The 24,920-nt window shown below is 36.5% G+C and overlaps 3 protein-coding genes and 1 long non-coding RNA gene across 4 annotated transcripts in view; 1 reads left to right on the top strand and 3 right to left on the bottom strand.

Moving 5' to 3' along the window:
- LOC137399221 (NFX1-type zinc finger-containing protein 1-like) overlaps positions 1-3,040 on the bottom strand; it is a 62,268-nt gene extending 59,228 nt beyond the window's left edge. Inside the window, exon 1 of the mRNA XM_068085232.1 lies at positions 2,936-3,040. The gene's annotated coding sequence lies outside the window, so the exon portion shown is untranslated. The remainder of the gene's footprint in view (positions 1-2,935) is intronic.
- A 275-nt stretch (positions 3,041-3,315) lies between these two features.
- Positions 3,316-14,561, top strand: LOC137401198 (uncharacterized). Its single transcript, XR_010979298.1, has 4 exons — positions 3,316-3,386; positions 12,984-13,064; positions 13,958-14,054; positions 14,429-14,561. It is a non-coding gene; the product is annotated as an uncharacterized lncRNA (long non-coding RNA).
- Positions 11,577-12,617, bottom strand: LOC137399674 (uncharacterized; the record flags this gene model as incomplete). Its single annotated transcript, XM_068085862.1, has 1 exon — positions 11,577-12,617. A coding segment is annotated over one exon (1,041 nt), but the record flags the coding sequence as incomplete, so codon positions are not given.
- Positions 14,562-14,845: 284 nt separating the features above from the next.
- LOC137401195 (E3 ubiquitin-protein ligase UHRF1-like) overlaps positions 14,846-24,920 on the bottom strand; it is a 51,762-nt gene continuing 41,687 nt past the window's right edge. The window contains exons 14-16 of the mRNA XM_068087586.1: positions 20,971-21,184; positions 15,944-16,182; positions 14,846-14,993 (exon numbers count right to left, since the gene is read on the bottom strand). Coding sequence (XP_067943687.1) covers positions 14,847-14,993; positions 15,944-16,182; positions 20,971-21,184 — 600 coding nt within the window. The 3' untranslated portion in view covers position 14,846. The remainder of the gene's footprint in view (positions 14,994-15,943; positions 16,183-20,970; positions 21,185-24,920) is intronic.

The following is a 24,920-nucleotide window of genomic DNA, read 5'->3' on the forward strand; positions in this document are numbered from 1 at the left end:
ATTTAAAATTTTATTCTACCCGACATGAGGAAATACAAGATAAAATATATGCCAACAGAGCTGCGTAGGACTAGACTTTTATCGCAATAGCCGATGTGAATACCAGAGATAGAGACAGGATGTATCACGCGTTACATCATTTTGAGAAAGTCTGGGCATGTTTTTTTGGCCTAAGCGTTTTTACCGCGATCAATTTTTTTTATTTCAATCTTCAAATACCTTGACACTGAGATCGCTTAACACAACAAACAACATATCAACTGATAGAAAAAAAAACTTTCTTTTAAAATTAACTCAAATTTGGCGCAACCACATCTTTAAGGCCATAACAGCTGTTTGCGTATAGGCTTATTCTGTATTAGCTAGTTCTAGAGATATTTCGAGGGCATTAGGAAAAGGCATCGATTCAATTCTCTTCAAAAAATTAAGAATTGTCTTCAAGAAAACATAGTCATCAAAAGTATCTCAGGCCCAATGTGAAAGAATTTCACTAACACTAGCACTATTTTTCTGTTTATCCATCCTAAACCGGAAAAAAAACTTTGGAACCTTCAATTTTATGCAATGATTTCTGAGAAAAAGAAACATTAACTGGTTTGTCTTTTGTAAAAAGATAATCCAATATCCTAAATTAATTGTGGTAAAGTTTTGGGTAGCTCTGTTAACTCGGTGATTCATGATAAATGTTTTTTATAGCTATCAAGGCGAGCTGTTATAAAGGCTTTCCATAACAAAGGAGTTAAGAGGAGTATTCACAAAATAACAACCAATAAATATAAACATGACAATGTAAACGCAAAAATAAACACAGCTTTTTGGATAACTAGCGCGTACATACCTAACAAATTTATAGTTATTTGTACAACAACAAAAACGGCATAACTAAGCTTATTGTGAATGCACAGGCAAACCAAAAAACTATACTACAGTCAAACATGGATAACTCGCCCACGGATAGCTCGAACACATGGTTAATTCAAACGGTTTCTTTGGTCCGTTTCCACGTAATGATAAACTGCTATAGATAATGCGAACTCAACACTGTTAACTCGAACTGTTTTTTACCCAACGGCTACCGAAACGGTTGTTATCGCTTTAGAAAATCACTTTATTCCAAGCCATAGAGGTAAACCTCAACTTTTCGTAATTCATAGGCGTCGTTATTACCACCATCGGCAAAATATTTTTGTCAACAACTTTTCTAAAGGTTTGGTGAAATTTGATTTATACCAAACATCCGCTTAACGATCGCCCTTCCGAAGCGAGGTAAAGTGAGGTAAACTTTGCATAAACTTCAAGAAAAATCGGCAAAATTGATCGTGGGTAAAACGCTCAAAAGAAAAAGGTGTCTTTTCTTTTGAGCATTTCAACAACGATCAAGTTTTGCCAATGTCAATCTAAAAAACGTCCTGGCAATAACATCACCTCAAACAACGAACCAATCTCAAGTGATAGAAAAATCTATACTTTTTGATAAAAACGTTTTAAACTTTACATTAGAAGCATTTAATTTGAAACAAGCCATTTGTGCTTTTGATTTATGTTATAGTTTGTATATGTACTGATGTCTTTTCTTTTGAGCATTTCAACAACGATCAAGTTTTGCCAATGTCAATCTAAAAAACGTCCTGGCAATAACATCACCTCAAACAACAAACCAATCTCAAGTGATATAAAAATCTATACTTTTTGATAAAAACGTTTTAAACTTTACATTAGAAGCATTTAATTTAAAACAAGCCATTTGTGCTTTTGATTTATATTATAGTTTGTATATGTACATGTATCTACTAATAAATAAGTAAATACATGGACTTGTGACAGTGCTCTGATAATTCGAACACTTTTGCTTGGTCCCGTGAAGTTCGAGTTATCCATGTTTGACTGTATATTAGTGCGTAGTACAAGTTATTGACCAATAAGATATACAAAGAAATGTCGAGGTCTTTTGCAAATGTGTACGGCTGGCAATATTAGACTGCGCGAACATCTTTGCTTCATCATGTAACAAATAACAGATGGTTTACTTAGGATTAGGATATCACTGTCAGTGAAGGATTTTCCATCACTGACAGTGATGGATTTTCCATTAATGTTGTAATATAATGTAAGCATAGTTAGTAGTAATAATAAAGGGAAGCATTGGTGCATTTTGACTTGAGTCATTTTGCTTATTGAAAATAGAGAATCAATTCAATTCGTCTATGGTGACAGTAAATACTTAACTCAATTTTACTGGTAGGATGCTCCAAGCCAATGCAATTCAATTCAAATGTGAGATGGAACCTTTAAGGGCTGCTCAAGTAAAAGTGTTAAATGAATATCTTTATCACTGAACACTACTATCTGAGTATTTAATACAACTTCACGTTTCAATAAGACATCTAAGATAATCTTGGCAACTTGACCCTCAAAATCCGAACAAGAATATAAGTATTTTAGAGGCAGCCAACCATCCAATTAAGCTTGGTCTGGATAAGACAGGGATGATCACCTGTGTTGCGTGGAAGAACTGCATAAGGGAATTCCCTCACCTTTCACACATAACAGTGTGCAATATAGCAGCTTTGGCAAAATGATTAAAAATAGAGAGGTGCTCAGTTGAGCAAATGGTTTGGATGACCCAACTAACTGACATGCGCGTAAACGTCGCAATATTCTCTCTTGATAAATCTCTGAAAACCCACAGTCTCTTTTAAAAATATGTACATTCTTAGCATATGCATATTCTGCATATTATATAACTTTATCAATGACTACTTCATCATTACCGTGCTCAGTTCAGCTTACACTGGTCGTTGTATGAAGCGCAGTGCTGACTTAGTATCATCAAGGTATGTCAACGGGTAGCATAGCCACATAGATAACAGAGGGAATAGCAAATACTGGCACAACGGTAATTATTTAGTACCTACAACACATAATGTTTAATTACCTTATCTAGACGATATTTTGCTGCGACAGAAAATGATATCATGTATTGCAGAAAAAATGTCCATGGCCGCTCCTCACCTCGGGTCAACTGCCGCAAACGATATCCGTCTGTTGAATGCCCTAGTATATAGGGGAATTCCCCTACCTGTATGGTTGCTACATTCATTTCTCGCGTGATTACTGCGGCATATCGTAATTGTGTATTCGGACGTCCCTTATTGAAGGTGCTACGTTGTAGGAACTTGGCTAAGACGCCAGAGCGGCTTTGGGAGGCCGTGCCTTTAAAATTGACGTACATACACACTACACGTTTGTGATGCCGTTGCACACAGAGGTAGATAGTAAGAGTCCTCCCCGACGCGTGAAAGCGAAGGGGGGGGGGGGGGGGGGTTGGAAGCGATCTAGACCCACTTAATCCTTTTGTTGGAGGTATGATGTTGTCATTTTAGATGGTAAGTCATATGCTTGTTCTCTATTTGTTTTAGCTATGTTTCCAAATGCAACAAGCTTAAATACACATCCTCGATGTTGAAGAATGTGTGTAATTGTCATTGCAAAAATACATTACTTCCATTTAGATTATTATTAAATAATGATAATAATCATTGTTGCAAAATAATAATAATCCTTTTATGTATTTATTTAGTTATTTTTTGCTTGTTTCTCAGTTCCTATGATCAAAATATTAATTCACATTATTACCCAGGGGGTTAACTTTCAACTTTCATCCCCAAGGGCTCAACAAAAAAAGCACATTTAGGGGTGTTTTTGGTGGCCTGACACTCTAGAGTGTTTTCATAAAAAGGTTATGTTTTTAGCTTGGGACATGAATACCCTTTTTCACACAGTGGAAAGGGGTATTCAAGAGCAAAAAAGGGGCAATTAGTCTGTGGTGATGAAGTGATAAGGGGTAGTTTTTTATTAATGTGTAAGCTAGTGGAAAGGGTGCATTTTATAACATTTCAGATTAGCCCTTGGAGATGAATAGATGAAAGTGAACCTCCTGGGCCTACAGTCCAAAAGGCACAATACTTTTAAACCTAAGATTTGTCTCCTCTTGGACATAGGTAACAGTGTTAAAAGGTGCACAGTAAATGCTATTACAACGTTATTGTAAATGTTATTACAACTGTATTTTTAAACTATAATAATTCTTAGCAAGAAAAATACATGATCTCCGCTCTGGTACAAACTGTTGTTGCCTCACTTTTTTATCCATACAGGCCACAAATGCTTTTCACTAGCTGGAAGACCTGTTACTTTATCACCTATTGCACGACTGATAATAAAAACGCCATAATAATAGTAAATAAATGATAAATGATAGTAAAATGGTAGTTGATAAAATCTTCAAATTTTTTTTGTTTCCCAATTTTTTCCCATACCTGGTGTTGACCTGACGACTTAGACCTAACCTTGGTGACCTAATGTTGACTTTCAGCCCACTGAAACGCTATATTAACCTTGAGAGATAAAGAGCCCTTCTGGTAAAAATCAATGACGAAAGACTCAAGCTGAATCTCAAACATGGGCTCTAATCCGCAACTACTGGTTAATTAATAATACATCAGTCAATATGGTGTCAGAATACAGATATTAGAGAACCCGAGTGACAGATCCAATGTGAGAATGAAGCAGCAACCAGCACCAGAGCCATTGAAGAATTGTAATTTGGCAAAGGGATGGAAGAGTGAGTTCGAGCAATTAAAACAGCAGAGAACAGACAACTCCTAAGAACTGCCGGCCCCATAGAAAATGATATATATGAGAACTTTAATGTAGAAAAGGCAGATAAGGTAGATTATGATAAAGTGATGAAGGGATTTGATTATTTTTGCTAACCACAAAATGAGACATTAATAGCAAGACATAGGTTGCTGAATATAAAACAGGATGAAATGAGCATTGAAGAATTTGAAAACAAACTGAGAACACAGGCAAGATTATGCAAGTTCACCATATTAACAATGACCTAACATGCCATGCTTTAGTACAGGGACTTTGATGATATTAGGCTAAGAAACAAACCGCTTCTCAAGGCTTTTGAAGGACCTCTCACCCTAATTGTGGCAGTGGAAATGGCTAGGTGGAGCGCTGTTGATGGAATGAAGGAACACACATGAAGGAATTGGCAGGTAGAACACCAACAGAGATGGTACACAAAATGGAAGTGTACGATGGTAGAGAACAACCACAAAATAGAAAATACAGAGAGCAAGACTTAGATGGAAATTCCAACACAAGTGAATGTGATTTCTGCAAAACTAAACGCGGAAGAGGCCCATCCAACTGCCCAGCCTAAAGGGCCACCTGCCACTACTGTCAGAAAAAGATCATTTTAAAAGAGCATGTAAGAAAAAGAGAGCAAATGAAAATAAGGAAGGCCAAACTGATGTCCACCTGGTCAAACAGCTCAGTAGCGTAAGGGGAACTTCTAGCAATGAATTAACAGACAGTCAGTAAAGTCAGAAAGGGAGTGCTTGTCCCTCTGACACACAGGAAACAAAAGCTTGATTACCAGCTCGACACAGCTGCAGCCAGAAACGTTACAACAGAGAAAGATTATGAGAAGCTAGTCAAGCCGCAAATAAAGCCCAGCCAAGTAGTGATGGTGACCTATGTACAATAGGGAGCCAATGTCAAGCTAAGGAACGACATCTATTCAATTTGAGGAACTACCCAAACTCATAGATTCAAAATAGGATCAACAATTCTTCACATTGGCATAGATGTATCCCTCAATACTGAAATGATAAAAATTGATGAAACTGTTAATGATGTACAGGTAAAAGTTAAAGTTAATAGCGAATGACTGATTGAAAACTATGATGATGTATTTAAGGGACTAGGACTGAAACCTGGTGAATACGAGATTAAGATTAATAAATCAATACTTCCAGCTCAACAAAGACCAAAGAAAACTTTTATCATGATAAGGGATGACATTATGAAGAAGATAAGAGAACTAGAAACAGCAGGTGTTACCTCACGCCTAGATAAACAGACAAAATAAATATCATCACATGTAGCCATGAAAAAGCCAAACGGAACCCTTCATATATGTACTGATTCAAAGGATCTGAACAAGGCATATATACGCAACCACTACCCCCTCTTTACATTAGATGAAATTTTACCCATGATGACGAATGTGAAATACTTTTTTGCTTGACGACAAGGTCGAATTTTTCAAGGTCAAGTTAGCTGAAAACTACAGAGAAGGAAGACCCCATTTTTTAGCTCCATAGAACATCTCTCTACTAATTGCAAAGCAAGGAAGACTTCATACGATTAGACACAAACTTATCAAATCAGCTGTAAGCGAGGTCATTGGAACAGTTGCGAGAAGAGACTCTAGTTCAGTGATGAAATGTTTACCATTTGGGAATAGTACAGTTCAACGTCACATTGACGAGATGGTAAGTGACAAACACAATACATTCATTTAAGAATTGAACCAATGCAAATTTGCTATTAAAAAAGATGAGTCAACATTTGGGTCTAATAACATTTTTATGGTTATCTGAGATGACTAAGTGAGAAAGAAAACATGTGTTTGATGAGCTCCTGTTTTGCAAAGATTTTGTGAACAAATTCAAGAAGGGAGACCATTTTTTGAAAAACCAATAGAATATTGCAATTACATAACATTATACTGAACATTACAACTGCTGTGGCTTGTGATGGTGCACCAGCTATGATTGGCCTTCAGTACAGATAGTTCTCAGCCCTACTAAAACGGAGACTGCTGATACCGTTGTTGTTCATTGCATTTCGGATAGGCAGCATTTAGTTACCTATGCAAAATGTAGCATATGAACCCACTGATATATAACAAGTATATTGCGAGGGAAACCACTACGACCCTTCACTGCTCCACAAGAAGTAAACTATTTAGAAGTACAATGGCAAAGATATATACTAGAAATTCCAATGTCATACAGCCCACGACCAAAGTGATATTGGAAAAAGAAAGGGTACTGCTGGTTGAGAAATGCAATATTAGCAGTCAAATGGCTCTGCAGTGCAATAGGATAACTGCAATGGTACATGTAACTGTAATGTACTGGGTGTTATTATGTACAACAAACAGCAATAATGAAAGGAAAAGATTATATGTTTATATCTCTCCCCAGCAATAGGAGAAATGCAATATTAGAAGTAAAATGCACTGATACTATTAGAATAACCAATAGTATTGATATAGTAATACAGTAATAACAGAAAACCAATGCACACTTTTGTTTACATTTCAAAACGTCATAGCTAACAATATCAAGAAGTTGTGATATTTATATAGATTTTTAGAAAATCTATTTAACAAAACTCTTTAGAAAAAATAATAACAGTAACATATTGCCCAACATCGGTCACAATATTCTTCGATCTTGTAAATTCGAATGCTTATTCTTATAATTAAATCTTATAAAATCGAATAATTACCTATTCTTACAATTAAATATTGTAATAATCTCATTAGAACCGTTAGAAAAAATATCATCGTAATTTCCTTTACTTTAACTGCTTTGGACATCAGTTGGAATAGCAAAGTACTCATAAGTTTCCAAAATGTCAGTTACTTTGAAATCGGCAAAAAAGAAACGATTATATTTCAGTACTTATACGTTAATTACAGAAACCTTCGGCAATTGGACAATGCTATAGACTGGTGAAATGCGCACGTTTTTTTTTCGTGAAATGCGCACGACTTAATGGTTCTATTCTCTGTCGCTCGGCGTTTCGTTTGCCGGTCTTAATTTTGATAAAATTAAAGCTCATAAAGTTTTAATAACGATTTTAGGCCGAATTAATCTGTCTATTTATGTATAATCCGATCAGATGGTTAGGTTTAGGAAATTTTCTACAAATAGTAAAGACTTGGTAACATATTTAAATAGGTTTATATGTGTTTAGTATCGTTATTATACTTAAACGACTCCATTGAAAAATGGTTAAATTTGTTGAAGAGATTTCGGTGCAAGGGTTTGCGACGGCCGTTGATGAATAATTTTTGTGAGTTGTGTGCACATATGCATTTATCATAAATCTCCCAAACCATCGCTTCGCTCGTGTTTGGTCGTGGGACTACATATATGTACAAATATATATGATTCAATACAATTCAATGTGTGCCCATTCAAAAGAACTGGATGCAAGAGACTGCCAGCCGATTTCTGATTGTTGTGCACATCTGCTCTCCTTATATTCTCTTCTGACTGGCAAGCTCCTTCTTCAAGCTCGGCTGTTTGCACGTAAGTACGTGACCCGGCTTCGATAATGATGCCAATGTGTTATTTTTGGTGAAATTTATAAACAATAGCTTTCTGCAGCCAATCACAGGCCGTTGTCCGAAAGCCAATCATATCGTTGAATAATGTTATAGTCTCCGAGAACTTCTTCTGTTTTATACGTCGACCATTGAACGTTTATTCGTAGCTCCTCTTTTCTTATAAAGCTGTTGGCCTCTTCCAATGAAGAGAAGAAGCATGCTGACATTTTTTCACAATACCTCCCTAACAAAATTATCGGTTATTTCGTTACAAAACATGACTGTTTCCGGTTTAATAATAGGCGGTCTAAGCGTCATCTATGCGGAAAGCTATTGTTTATAAATTTCATCTTTATCTTTAGCTGGTTATAGCCTTAGCAATAGAGCCAGCTTTATCCTGTGATACGGGATCTAATTGTAATCCCCGTTGTATCAAATTGGCTGGCCAGAGCCATTGAGTGTAAGAGTTATGCCACCAACAATTTACGTGCGCCATTTTAGTTCCACTTTGTGCAATGGTTTCATTTCATTGTTATAGGCAATGGTATTTGCTAGCCAATAAAAGTCACGTAAGTGAATATTGGCCAATAAGCTTGCATGACAGGCAATACTTGCTAACATATGATACTTCAGCTAACATGATGTAGTATCTTTGACAGCCTTAATGCCTCTGATCAAACAAAAAAGAGCACAAATCCATAAAAACTGAGTTGACGTTTTTACACATGCACATACATTTGCAAATAGAATGCATACGTACACATACATTCAAATGCAGTAAAATTAAATAGACAAATTGCATATGTCATGTGGTTGGGCAAGGGTTTGCAAACAATATAATTATATATATTCAGATGCACCAAATAAGGCCAAATATATCAAGTATATAATATATGCATGTACAGTCAATTTAATGAAGTTGCTAGAAACATACATATATGATTATTGTTAATACGGGTGTACTCTTTAGCTGGAGTAATCTGCGGCTCATCTAGTGTGAGGCAGCAGTCTCTATCAAAGGAAGACATTTTCTCAACCTGTGAACACTAAAGCCCTTTAGTCGCACAAAAAATATTTCACATTTGAGCCAAAGACAATGTTATAATTTTAAATAGCTATTTTTGATTTAATCAACATGAGTTTTTTAGAGAGCGAAGCACCACATCTTAGTCTGTAATTACAGAAGTTTACCTTAACTTTCATATACTCAAACAGCCCCTTGAGTACACCAGATGCAAATGGAACTCTCTGCATATGTCTTTGGAGTGTTCTAATAGAAGGAAGTGGTTGATTCTGCTCAAGCAACATGTTGTAGCCTGTGGAACCACATGCAAATCTTAGTTGCAGACCTTTTATAATGGTTCCCAGGCTCCATTTAAGTCTCTTGAAGCGCTTCGTCAAAGCTGATCCTCATTAAACAACTTACTTACAGCTGACTCGGACTGCTTGAGCTTCTTGCGAAGATCAGAGTATCTCTTTCGTACCTTACACAAAAATAGTAAATTCAATTTAACATATATATACTCATTAGAAGTAACATTAGTAACCCATTAGTAACATTCCACTAAAAGTAAAATGAAATAATTTTGTCAATGCAAGCTCAGTATATCTAAGTGCTTTAGTTAAAGGTTGACTTGCAACAAAATTCATATTACAGTTATTTGATATCAAAAGATTCACCATGTCTTACTCTGCTGTGTTGTAGGTGCCAAATATGTGGAAAGGTAATTACAAGCTCTTAAGAGCTCAAAAACGAAAAGCCTCAGTAGATTGGAACCTCTTTATTTCTTTGACATTGTCATTACAGTTTGGTTATCGTCTTGTCACGTGATGTTCTCACGTGAATTGAAAGGCCAATAAAAAGCTCAATATAAAACTTTTCGTAGCACTAGTTTATGACAAACACTTCGGGTTTTACTGAAGACCCCGAATCAAATATTCACAAGTCATATTTGATAGTGTCCAACTATAATAGACACAAGTCATACTTGATATTGTTCAACTATAGACACAAGTCATATTTGATAGTGTTCAACTATAATAGACACAAGTCATATTTGATAGTGTCCAACTATAATAGACATAAGTCATATTTGATAGTGTTCAATTATAGACACAAGTCATACTTGATAATGTCCAACTATAAACACAAGTCATATTTGATAGTGTCCAACTATAATAGACACAAGTCATATTTGATATTGTTCAACTATAATAGACACAAGTCATACTTGATAATGTCCAACTATAAACACAAGTCATATTTGATAGTGTCCAACTATAATAGACACAAGTCATATTTGATATTGTTCAACTATAATAGACACAAGTCATACTTGATAATGTCCAACTAGAATAGGCACAAGTCATATTTGATAGTGTCCAACCATAATAGACACAGGTCATATTTGATAGTGTCCAACTATAATAGACACAAGTCATATTTGATAGTGTTCAATTATAGACACAGATCATATTTGCTAGTGTCTAACTATAATAGACACAAGTCATACTTGATAATGTCCAACTAGAAAAGGCACAAGTCATATTTGATATTGTTCAACTATAGACACAAGTCATATTTGATAGTGTCCAACTATAATAGACACAAGTCATACTTGATAATGTCCAATTATAGACACAAGTCATATTTGATAGTGTTCAACTATTTATAAGTCATCTTTTCTAATAGTCATATTCTTTAATATAATACAAAAGACAGAGTCGACAGATTCCCGAACAGAACATAGACTGCATTAGAAAGCGTTCATCTTTAATCACAAAAAAGTTTTATAGACTACTTAGGAGATCTTACTACTAACAGCAAATACAACTCCTTGCTACTTACGCCCTATATCCAATTCTGTAATCGGGATCGTACGTATTGCCTCCTCTGCCGCGCCCTCTCTGATCTTCCCTTCCTTCTCCTCTTCCACCTCTCTGTGCTCCCCCTCCCCCTCTCTTCCACCTCTTTGGTTATAATTTCTGTTTTCATCGGCTCTCCCTCTTCGTGGTCTTCCCCTCCGCTGACCTTGGTAGTAGTTGTCGCCCATGTTACTGGCCTCAGGATATCATCAGTACTGTTGAAAATTCAAAATTTATATAGAATACATCACCTCAAATGAGCTGTTCTACCAAAATTGTGAGCTGTTAGTTGATATTTGCTGTTATAAACTGCTCCTATGAGTAAAATTGATTTAGAAAAGATGAAACTCTCAGCTTGTTCTGTATTAATAAGCAGCCAGCAGTCGCTGTTATCTACTTCCTACTAAAACTATATAGATATCACCACTTTTTAGTTTATTAAAAATATTCCTTGATCTGTTACCACCAACTATCCTGGCAGTAAAACATTTGCTCTATCAAATGTAGGCTATGTAGCCACTACGTTACGGAGAAAAGTGACTATAGGAATCAGTTGTAGAGTAGTAGCTATAGGAATCAGTTGTAGAGTAATAGCTATAGGAATCAGTTGTAGAGTAGTGGCTGTAGGAATCAGTTGTAGAGTAGTGGCTATAGGAATCGGTTGTAGAGTAGTGACTATAGGAATCAGTTGTATAGTAGTGGCTATAGGAGTCAGTTGTAGAGTAGTGGCTATAGGAATCAGTTGTAGAGTAGTAGCTATAGGAGTCAGTTGTAGAGTAGTGGCTATTGGAATCAGTTGTAGAGTAGTGACTATAGGAATCAGTTGTAGAGTAGTGACTATAGGAATCAGTTGTAGAGTAGTGGCTACAGGAATCAGTTGTAGAGTAGTGGCTACAGGAATCAGTTGTAGAGTAGTGACTATAGGAATCAGTTGTAGAGTAGTGGCTATAGGAACCAGTTGTAGAGAAATGACTATAGGAATCAGTTGTAGAGTAGTGACTATAGGAATCAGTTGTAGTGTAGTGGCTATAGGAATCGGTTGTAGAGTAGTGGTTATAGGAATCAGTTGTATAGTAGTGGCTATAGGAATCAGTTGTAGAGTAGTGGCTATAGGAATCAGTTGTATAGTAGTGGCTATAGGAATCAGTTGTAGAGTAGTGGCTATAGGAATCAGTTGTAGAGTAGTAACTATAGGAATCAGTTGTAGAGTAGTAACTATAGGAATCAGTTGTAGAGTAGTGGCTATAGGAATCAGTTGTAGAGTAGTGGCTATAGGAATCGGTTGTAGAGTAGTGACTATAGGAATCAGTTGTAGAGTAGTGGCTATAGGAATCAGTTGTAGAGTAGTGGCTATAGGAATCAGTTGTGGAGTAGTGGCTATAGGAATCAGTTGTAGAATAGTGACTATAGGAATCAGTTGTAGAGTAGTGGCTATAGGAATCAGTTGTAGAGTAGTGACTATAGGACTGAGTTGTAGAGTAGTGGCTATAGGAATCAGTTGTAGAGTAGTGGCTATAGGAATCAGTTGTAGTGTAGTGGCTATAGGAATCGGTTGTAGAGTAGTGGCTATAGGAATCAATTGTAGAGTAGTAGCTATAGGAACCGGTTGTAGAGTAGTGGCTATAGGAATCAGTTGTAGAGTAGTAGCTATAGGAACCAGTTGTAGAGTAGTGGCTATAGGAATCAGTTGTAGAGTAGTGGCTATAGGAATCAGTTGTAGAGTAGTAGCTATAGGAATCAGTTGTAGAGTAGTGGCTATAGGAACCAGTTGTAGAGTAGTAGCTATAGGAATCAGTTGTAGAGTGGAATATAGGTGGAATATAGGTGGCTATAGGAATGTGAACCAGTTAGTGGTTCATATTATTATAGCCAGATTAGGTGCTATAGGAATCACTTTTATCGATATTAATTTCAGGTATGTGTGAAGCGATGCCTCAAGCGGGGTCTGACTAGTGGTCGCACGGATGACAATGAAGGCAGCATGCGCAAACGCTAAGTAGGCTTTCCATGATACTACTTTATAAAACCAGGATATTCAAGATTGAGTCCTGCCAGCATCATGCTGAATAAATCACACGCATGAAATCCTGTTCCAGAGGGTCTCCATTTTGGTCTATCACATTTGCTAATCAGCCCGCTGCAACTCTTTGAATTCAGCCTTCTCTTTCCCTAATGAATTATTCAATTCAGTCTCTTAGCCTATGGACAGACCTGCCAACCCAAGAGTGGGGCAATGCGTGAGATTTGGTTTTGGGGCAATTGATGTATCAATGATAGTATATATAAAATTATGGAAATTGGGGCCAAAATCTCACGCATTTCAATTTTTTCTTTAGTGTAATTGCGTGAGTCTCACGCCCAATGCGTGAGAGTTGGCAAGTATGCCTATGAATAATTATTACTGGCGGCGGAAGGAAGACAACCTATTCTAGTTTGTTCCAGCTCCTTCAGCGGTCTGCGCAACCACCCGGGTGCACGACTAATGTTGCGTGTGCGGTAGCCTGTTTTGACAAACTGTTGTTTTTGCAGAGTTGTTCCCCCGTTGAGCGGGCGAGCAACACAACTGTTGTGTTGCTCGCCCTCTCGACGGGAGAACAACTCCGCAAAAACAACAGTTTGTCAAGACAGGCTACGTGTGCAGGACTAATGTTGCGTAAGTGTAAAAGAATTTGCTCTAATATTGTAAAATTTGGAGCAAAAACATGAAGTTGCTCTAAAAGTGCATTTTGGCTGCAATAATATATGTATGTAGATTACAGCTAGGTTCATACGCTTTTCTAAATACGAATCATGTGGGCTTCGTTTCACCGCTCTGTTGCTGATTTCCTATACATCACTAGATGTCTCTATTTTATTACAAACACTTCATACATGCAGCTCGTTTTGTAGCATTGTCACTTATAAAACTTCAACAACTAAGATAATAGACTACTACAATTCGCTGGGGCTCGTTCGGAGGATTAACGCGGCTCAAGATGCTGACAAGGTGATGTGATTTTTCATCGTAGCTTGAACATGCCATTAATCTGATTATTTCGTGACTGGTGGGAGCCTGATGCGATTTCATTGACCTAGTTTATGTAAGAGGACATGTATTTACAGGTTGTGAGCTACTTATTCTATTTAACATCATAATGTTAAGTGTAATGTGATGCAACGCAGTATGTAGTGACTACGTACAAGTAGTGCTAGTACAGTAATCACCCGAGTATAATACTCCTTTTTTCATAACACAAAATCTGAAAACCTAAGAAGTGTTGTACATTCAAAGATGGCAGAATTTCATACTTGAAATTCCGTAATCACTAAAGAAATTAAAATTGTCATGTCTTGATGATTCACAGCAGATTTCTTTTATAGGTGTTTATGAAAGTGCGGGAAGTTTCCTCACAACGTTGACGAGATGAACAAATGTTCTGTCGACATACAACTAACTGACAGTTCCATAGCATATATTAGTTATACTTAATTACTTTCACACTATTTAGTACTCTAATTGTACATTTTAAATATGATTTTAGTGTGACGGCCTGAACAGCTTTTACCCATTGCAAAACCACTTTGTGATCATAAGCTAATTCATATTCATGTATTTTCTATAATCTAGTAAATAAAAAAGAACGTCTCATGAATTGTATGTAGGTAATGCGTATGGATATAAAAACAAGCGTGAATATGAAGGAAGAAATGGGAGAGGAGCATTGGATAAACGCAGTAAATCTCCATTAAAAGCTAGCAGAAACAAGTTGTCAGCGATAGCAGGCATCAGATAAAAAAGTCAGCGGCCAGCCCCATAACCTGGTAACAATGATACAAGAATTGCAGAGAGTGGCTCATTAACAGAGAGTTTATAGTCTTTGCCAAGGTCAAACCGGCAGCTGGGGCAGGTGTATACTTGAGCTTTGAAGGCTCTCCGGATGCAACTCTAAAAAAGGATTAAGGTTTTTAAATGCAGTTGACAGTGAGGCCCCACACAAAGAAGTCAGTTAGCACTTGAGCTGCTACAGAATAGAGCAATGGTGAGCAGACGATACAGTCAAACCGTTGACCTACAATCATCTCTACATGCCATTTCTTGACATGCATGCAGGTAAAATTATAATTCTGCATGCATTTTGCTCAAGCTCTGCCTATACCTATAAAGCAAAAGCGATAACTGACCTGTTTTTATAGTTAACTAGGTGAGTGCCAGCACAGAAAATTTATTTTATTTAACAAATACTAAATTTAAACTTTTAAACTTCATATCATGAGAAGTGTTTTGTGCAGTTCAAATAAATTAAGAGAAAAAATAACACATATGTAAAGGTGTTTAAAAGTGAAATAATCAGTAATGGCTAGATAAAATATATTACAATGAAGTTATGATGAAAATGATTTGATACTAATGCAATATCAATACAATGAACTGAGAAAACAAAATAGAAATCATGAATATGTTGAATTAATAATAAGTAAATTAATTAAATTGTGAATTAATAATGAGTGCATAGAAGTGTGTATAAAAACGTATAGCAGTGAAGCGCACGAGGGGTACTTTGTCTGACCTAATGCGAAAAGTTTTCAGCGTTTACCATTTTAGCCACTGTCTTGGAAATAACCGGAAGTTCATGGCGTTGTGAAGTTTTAAATTGAAACAGCACATTTGAAAATTACAAATTAAGGAAATAGGTAATGGGTAGGGAAAAAACTTCTAAAACAACAAATGCAAAAGGTAATATTAATAAGAAACAGTGCACATTTAGCGCTTACAGTCGCGATAAGGATAGATATGGTAAGAGCATTAAGGAAGATAAGAACAGCGTAGCCTAGTAATTAGGAGGGCTTGTTTGTAGAAGTTTTCATTGCGCATTTAGAACTACATGTATGGCATACCTTGCAAAAGTTGTGTTTGCATTCAGTAGTTACAGGCTGATAAACCAGGTCCTGGCAGCAGATGCAAGCAAACAACTCCTGCACGTGAGCAAGAAAAGTCTGGCTGCCTTCGTGTGCGTGTGACATCGCTTCAGTCCAGAGCTTTTTATTTCTCTCATCTAACTTCATATTCTTTGCTAGTTCAGCAGGAGGCTTATAGGCAACAATCTTGCTCTTCTTCACAGGCGCATCATCATCAGCTAAGCAAGCAGAAACAAGTTAACCAAGCCTAATATGAGACAAAAAGCCTCAGACATCAAATAATCATTTTTCACACTGAATGTTACTGTTTTTGGGAGATACATGTGTGGAGCAAAATTATAAATTGTAACATAACAGCTGTGAGTCAAAAAATGAATTGATGGTTTTTAAGATGCCCGAATTGACATGTTGACCCAATTAGAGTTTGTTCCATGTGTCGATTCATCAATCCCGAACTACCGTGAATTCCGATGCATAAATCAAAAGCTCAATGCCAAATTTGTAGCTTAAAGGTTGACTTGCAACAAAATTCACATTACAGTTATTCGGTATCAAAAGATTCCCCATGTCTTACTCTGCTGTGTTGTAGGTGCAAAATATGTGGAAATGTGATTACAAGGTCTTAAAAGCTCAAAAACGAAAAGTCGCTGTAGATTGGAATCTCTTTATTTCTCTGACGTAGTCATGATAGTTTGGTTATTGTCTTGTCACGTATTTTCTCCCATGAATTGAAAGGGCAATAAAAAGCTCAATATAAAACTTATCGTAGCACTAGTTTATGACAAACGCTTCGGGTTTTACCGAAGACCCCATATCAAATATAGATGCTCGCTACTTTACAGTTATGTTTCGGTTTGGTCTAATCGGCAAGTCGTAATCTGATCATGTGACCCAATACTTCGCAACTAACTTCTGCAGCACTTTTCGATTATCACAAATGACCAACAGGCTCGTCATGATTATCAGACAATGATATGTTTTCCTTCAAGCTGAGGCTAAAAAATAAAACAAATTTTTAAGGTAAGTTATAAGATATCACTGCTAACAGTGACAGCATTACAATAATGATAAAATAGACGCGTAAGAACAATAGACACGATTTTATTGAAGTCATGAAGTATATTTGTGAAAATATTTCGACGAATAAGGTTGCATGAAAGTGTAAACAGAAACCATCTACCACAACTACGTCACATTTGAGCCGTTTTGGAAAGAGAATCCAAACTACGACGGTCTCGTGTGGCTGCGATCAACTGTTCGTTTTTGAGCTTTTAAGAGCTTGTAATCACATTTCCACAAATTTGGCACCTACAACACAGCAGAGTAAGACATGGTGAATCTTTTGATATCAAATCCTTGTAATGTAAATTTTGTTGCAAGTCAACCTTTAAAAATACAACCTCAGCTATATTGCGACTTCGTTTTTCATGACACGTATTATAGTAAAATTCAAAAAACCATTGCAAACTCAAATTACATGATATGACTTTTAGATTTATTTATAAAATAGTAAAATACTAGCAATCCTACTCAACATGAGATGGATCAAAGTTTATTTTTCAAGTTTATTGAAATCGCTAGGATTCTCCTCTGGGATAACACATTTTTTTCGCATCGAACGCTTTTTTCATAGTATCTGCCTACGATTCAGCACTACGAGCCAACAATTCGAGCCAGCACTACGGTAATCCATTTAATGCATCAGCCATCATACATACATCCTTGTCCTGGAACATAAATCACGATATTGCTTTTCTGTTAAATATGTATAACATTATCATTCGAGGCAGTTTCGTTCTATTGACGAAGCGGGTGAATGCGATAGTGTTGTTTTTCATGTCCTGTGGTCATCATGGGGACTGTATTCTCTCATTCATGTGAATTGCTGCATTGCCAATTATAGTACCAAAAACATGGGCATCTTTTGCTGATGACGTTTTGAAATGCATCTTCCTCAGCTATGCATTTGTCCTCTCCTGTGTCGACTGAAGTATTTCGATTAAACATTATTGAGCCAGAGAAAGGGTTTACTTTTATACGGCAAACACATGCCAAAACCCGGATTATTTACGGTATCTACCGTAAAACCTCTAATTGAACGCCATGGTGCTCTATTTTTCAACCCTTCCTTTATAAGGGTGATTAATTGGAAGTGACTTTCAAATAGAAGCTGGCTTTGCATTTTTCAAATAACTCGTCAGAATTTTAGGAAGACAAATTTAGCCCTTTTACGGACAAAGCAAATATCAACTGACATTTTGCTCTCTTCCCAGTGGAGCGATGTTAAACCTTTTGGATGCAATATATCTGCTAACATAATAAATATGCATTGAGAAACCGAGAAATATCTCTACTAGTTGATATCTATCGCTTGTAATTGACCTGTGATGATATTATAGTCTGAGACCTGCTTTGCAATTTGCTGGAGCTTTCAATTTATATTTCATTATAAATCTGAAGAGATTTTTACTTTATATCTATATTTAACATTGTTGCATAAAAGCTCATTGCACTCATTGATATGGTTGCTAGTTTGCAGCCAAAACTGGCTTTTATGTGCAGCAGAAGAGGAGTTACGACTTACGAGCGTTGATCAATTGTAAGATCAAATTACAGCAATGATGCTATCAAATAATATACTATAAATCTGCAAATTTACAAGTTATATAATGATAATCTATCAAATACTGCAATTATATATTCATGAACAAGTGACATAAACGAACCATACTTATATTACATGCAGAAACAATAATTAACATTTTAAAAACAAAAATATTTGCATCATTTGCTCGGATAGCTGCGTTCTGATTGTTGTTTTAAATGGAACGAACATATTCTGGTTGTCCAATACCTTCCACATGTTTTCTGACCTCAACTCTTCCTCTGCACTGCTGACCTAGTCGATATTAGCATCCAAATCATCTTTTGGCAGAGCAAAACTTTCACGTTTTGCATTTAGCCCAAATGAAACGCGAAAGAGTTTGCTCGCTCATTGTAACCCTTGGCCCAAAAATTACAAACCGTTTTTATATATTGTACATGTTCTTCAAAGTATTAAGACTGTGCTAAACAAGGTACTATTAGCCTGGGACAGTTATTAATTATTTTATGGTGTTGCTCTCAAAGTTTAAACGGAAAAACGTGAAAATCTTTGGAGTTGAACAGCGAGAGAACTGATTGTTATTAATGTAAACGATTCATTATTAATACGATTTTGTGGACACTTTTCTTCTGATCACCTCATATTATGGGCTCAAAAAGTTAGTCCGAGTGGCGGTCAAATGGAGATCAAATGGTTCAAATAGAGGATGGCGTTCTATTTTTCAACTCTTATCTCATAGTGGTGGTCAAATGGAGGTGACGTTCAAATAGAGGTGGCGTTCAATTAGAGGTTTTACGGTATATTTACTTCTTGTTCACGAAATCAGTAGATGTTGTTGATTTAAGTCTCTTTAATACAACACTGAAACCAAAATCTGAGACCATTACCACTCAAGTGAGGGAGACAAAATGCCATAGGTAGTATTTTCAGCTCACCAGTAAGAGAGCAACCTTAATATCATTTGTGTAATTTGAATGAATAGGTTTTTTAAGCCAGTTTTCAAAAACATGATTGCTGAAAAGACTTCATACAAAAAATGGATTAAATGTTGTAGGAGCTAAGCAACTTAAAAAAGCTCCTGTTATACTAAAAGCATGTTCTGAGGCAGGCCGCTCGCCCTTGTAATTCCTCCTCACATTAGCCTTATTAACTTATTTCCATCAACTACTAAGAAGCGTAGCTAGAAACATGAGCTCGCTGAAAAAAGCAGTAACGCACAACCATGGCAGTTACATAAAAAGTAATCTAGCCTCTCGAGTCATACTCAAAGATGTTTATTTAGACGAATCACTTTTTATCATAGCATTAATAATAGCTCCTTTCATGCGAGCACAGCTATTAAAATATTATTCAAGTTTGTCAGATATGTTTTCAGCTTTAGCAGCCATTATGACAAAAAGAACAAATGGTTAGTTAGCTATGATATACAGACTACAATTGAACCTAGAATGTAGGTGTAAACACCTACATTAAAATTCTATTTCTGAAATATTGAAACGCTGACTGGTGGTTACAATCTAAGCTCATTTAAAAAAAGGAGTCAAGAAAATTCAGAGTGAACACGCTCGCCAGTACACTGAAGGGAGGGTGTGACAGTAAAGGTTATATTTGAATTTTTATATTCGGCAAGCCTAATGCCTAAAACAAGTCAACATTGGTCATAAACAAGATTATAACATACTGTGTTTAACATTGAGGGATATGCTGATAGAATGTTTTGATAAAAAGAAATGAAACGTTTCATAGCTTCATCATTGAATTAACTCTAAAAATATGAGGATATTTTTACAAGTTCCATCTTCAATTTATTCAACTGTTACCTTAGCATAGGGGTTCCCAACCGGGGAGGAATTCCCTTTAGGGAGAATTTTGAATATACAAAGGGGGAACAGAGAGGTGTCAGATTTGTTAAATTTTTAATTTATGCCCTGCAGTACCATTTGGGTTTCATCATTTAACATTTTGGTTTTATATATAACACTAGTTGCTAATAATGAGCTACTAGTCATAACCCAAATATCTGTGAACGCAGCCATCCAGATTTTGGGTGGATAGTAAGTTAATCTAATCATAAACCAATTCACCGCCATGCCGAATGTCATGTATAACTGTTGTATGTCATGTATAACTGTTGTGTGTTGTATGTGTGCCGTATCAAAATTAATCATATGCTGTTAAACGTTTAGATATGTAAAACAAAATGGGATTATAATTTGTATCAGTTGTTTTAGTCATGTGAGTTAAAAGTGCGAGGGGGGGGATCAAATTTATGAGATGGCATGATGGGGAACTGAATGAAAAAGGTTGGGAACCCCTGCCGGGCTTAGCAGGAGAGGACTGGCTCAGTCTTTAAAAGTGTTAACTAATCATTAATTGCTAAGTATTCTATGAGAAGACTCACAACTAGAACAATTTTTTCTTTTTTTGCTCCCTTTTCCCTCTAGTTCTTTCTGTTTCTCCTCATAACCATCAGGGTATTGCATGACTAGACCAAGCTCCTCCGTCCTCTTTTTGCCAGCCTTGGTCCATGGTGCAGGTGCGGGATCATCTCGTCTGAAGAAATAGCGCCACACGAGGAACCCGGACTGACCCTTTTGCGGCCAATATTTGACGAGCTGCGATATGCATAATACATATTGTTGAGGTCCACTAGCGAGTCATACTAGCCCCACTTGAGCAGTTTCTTTCAATGAGTTAAAAACTTCTAATAGCCGAATGAAATCATGTTTGAAAGTTAACAACTCCATGACTAAACTTCAACTATTCAGCGGCTACCTTCTTCAACATCAACAATGCAGCGTATGTACAACCAAGTGCCAAGAGCTGACAGCCTTGTTATATCATTACTGTGTATATATCATTACTGTGTATATATCATAACTGAGTATATATCATTACTGAGTATATATCATTACTGTGTATATATCATTACTGTGTATATATCAGTACAGTGTATATATCAGTACAGTGTATATATCAGTATAGTGTATATATCAGTAGTGTATATATCAGTACAGTGTATATATCAGTACAGTGTATATACCAGTACAGTGTATATTTATCTTCACTGTGCATATATCAGTACTATGTATATATCATTACTGAGTATATATCATTACTGAGTATATATCATTACTGTGTATATATCATTACTGTGTATATATCAGTACAGTGTATATATCAGTAGTGTATATATCAGTACAGTGTATATATCAGTACAGTGTATATATCAGTACTGTGTATACATCAGCTCTGCGCATATATCAGCACTGTGTCTATATCAGTACTGTGTATATATCAGCACAGCGTATATATCAGTATTGTGTATATATTAGCACTGCGTATATATCAGCACTGTGTCTATATAAGAACAGTGTATATATCAGTACAGTATATATTAGTAAGGTATATATATATTAGTACAGTATCTATATTAGTACAGTATATATATCAGTACTGTGTATAGATCAGATCTTTGTATATATCAGTACAGTATATATATCAGTACTGTGTATATATCAGTACTGTGAATATATCAGTACTGTAAACTCAGAAGCGTATTGAAGTGATATTTAGGGTAAATGAACAAATCACTGGGTGGACCTCCATACTGAAAAATGTGATTGCGCCAAAATTTATTTGATTTTAAAAGAATGTTTTTTTCGTCATCAGTTGATATGTTGTTTGTTGTGTTAGGCGATCTCATTGTCACGATATTTGAAAATTAAAATCGAAAAAAATTGACGCTCATGCCAAAAAAACATGCCCAGACTTACCCAAAATGATGTAACGAGTGATACAACCTGTCTATCTATTTCTCATATGCACATCGGCTATTGCGACAAAAGTCTAGTCCTACACGGCTCTTTTGGCATATATTTTATTGCGTATTTGCTCATCTTGGCTAGAATAAAATTGTAAATCCAGCTATAGATACATTATTATGAATGTCTCAAACGCCTCAAATAAGGGAAATTAAAAACTTGTCATATCAGCTTCCTCTAGTCTAAATGCTGTGTAAACATTTGCGTGCCGACTAAGATTCTGCCGGTTTACGGTAATTAGGTCGACTTAACTTATTTCATCGTGGCCTTTGTATCAGCTAAGTTCTCAGTTGCTACCCACACAGGAAACTAGCTACTAAACAGAATAAGCACGCTGCCATCTTTGACCTATATAAAAATTTCGTGCCAATGATTAGTTAATGAAGAGATCTTATATTTATCGCTCGTATAGTTACGTCACGAATGAAGCACCCGGTCGAATCTGAGCTTTTTAAGAAATGGCCTCATCCAAACGCTTACATCTCTGGACAGGGTTAGTCTATAAAGACAAAAATGACATCAAATTGTAGCTGATGTTTTAGCCCTTTATTGGTCCTAATTTCATTAAATCACCCTTTTTGACGCAACCACATCTTTAACATCACATAGATTACTCATTGAGCGCTAGCCCTTATATTAGCCTTAACATCACATAGACTTACTCATTGAGCGCTAGCCCTTATATTAGCCTTAACATCACAGAGACTTACTCATTGAGTACTAGCCCTTATATTAGCCTTAACATCACAGAGACTTACTCATTGAGCACTAGCCCTTATATTAGCCTTAACATCACATAGACTCACTCATTGAGCGCTAGCCCTTATATTAGCCTTAACATCACGTAGACTTACTCATTGAGCACTAGCCCTTATATTAGCCTTAACATCACAGAGACTCACTCATTGAGCGCTAGCCCTTATATTAGCCTTAACATCACAGAGATTACTCATTGAGCGCTAGCCCTTATATTAGCCTTAACATCACAGAGACTTACTCATTGAGCGCTAGCCCTTATATTAGCCTTAACATCACAGAGACTTACTCATTGAGCGCTAGCCCTTATATTAGCCTTAACATCACAGAGACTTACTCATTGAGCGCTAGCCCTTATATTAGCCTTAACATCACAGAGACTTACTCATTGAGCGCTAGCCCTTATATTAGCCTTAACATCACAGAGACTTACTCATTGAGCGCTAGCCCTTATATTAGCCTTAACATCACAGAGACTTACTCATTGAGCGCTAGCCCTTATATTAGCCTTAACATCACAGAGACTTACTCATTGAGCGCTAGCCCTTATATTAGCCTTAACATCACAGAGACTTACTCATTGAGCGCTAGCCCTTATATTAGCCTTAACATCACAGAGACTTACTCATTGAGCGCTAGCCCTTATATTAGCCTTAACATCACAGAGACTTACTCATTGAGCGCTAGCCCTTATATTAGCCTTAACATCACAGAGACTTACTCATTGAGCGCTAGCCCTTATATTAGCCTTAACATCACAGAGACTTACTCATTGAGCGCTAGCCCTTATATTAGCCTTAACATCACAGAGACTTACTCATTGAGCGCTAGCCCTTATATTAGCCTTAACATCACAGAGACTTACTCATTGAGCGCTAGCCCTTATATTAGCCTTAACATCACAGAGACTTACTCATTGAGCGCTAGCCCTTATATTAGCCTTAACATCACATAGACTTACTCATTGAGCACTAGCCCTTATATTAGCCTTAACATCACATAGATTACTCATTGAGTACTAGCCCTTATATTAGCCTTAACATCACAGAGATTACTCATTGAGCGCTAGCCCTTATATTAGCCTTAACATCACAGAGACTTACTCACTGAGCGCTAGCCCTTATATTAGCCTTAACATCACAGAGACTTACTCATTGAGCGCTAGCCCTTATATTAGCCTTAACATCACAGAGACTTACTCATTGAGCGCTAGCCCTTATATTAGCCTTAACATCACAGAGACTTACTCATTGAGCGCTAGCCCTTATATTAGCCTTAACATCACATAGACTTACTCATTGAGCACTAGCCCTTATATTAGCCTTAACATCACATAGATTACTCATTGAGTACTAGCCCTTATATTAGCCTTAACATCACAGAGATTACTCATTGAGCGCTAGCCCTTATATTAGCCTTAACATCACAGAGACTTACTCACTGAGCGCTAGCCCTTATATTAGCCTTAACATCACGGAGACTTACTCATTGAGTAATTACTCATACTACCATACACCTAGCAACATAGCATCTGATATACCATACACGTAGCAACATAGCATCTGATATACCATACATGTTGCAACATAGCATCTGATATACCCTACATGTAGCAACATAGCATCTGATATATCCTACATGTAGCAACATACCATCTGATATACCATACATGTAGCAACATACCATCTGATATACCATACACCTAGCAACATACCATCTGATATACCATACACCTAGCAACATAGCATCTGATATACCATACACGTAGCAA

This window comes from Watersipora subatra, chromosome 7, assembly GCF_963576615.1.
Source record: "Watersipora subatra chromosome 7, tzWatSuba1.1, whole genome shotgun sequence".
Lineage (NCBI taxonomy): Eukaryota > Metazoa > Bryozoa > Gymnolaemata > Cheilostomatida > Watersiporidae > Watersipora > Watersipora subatra.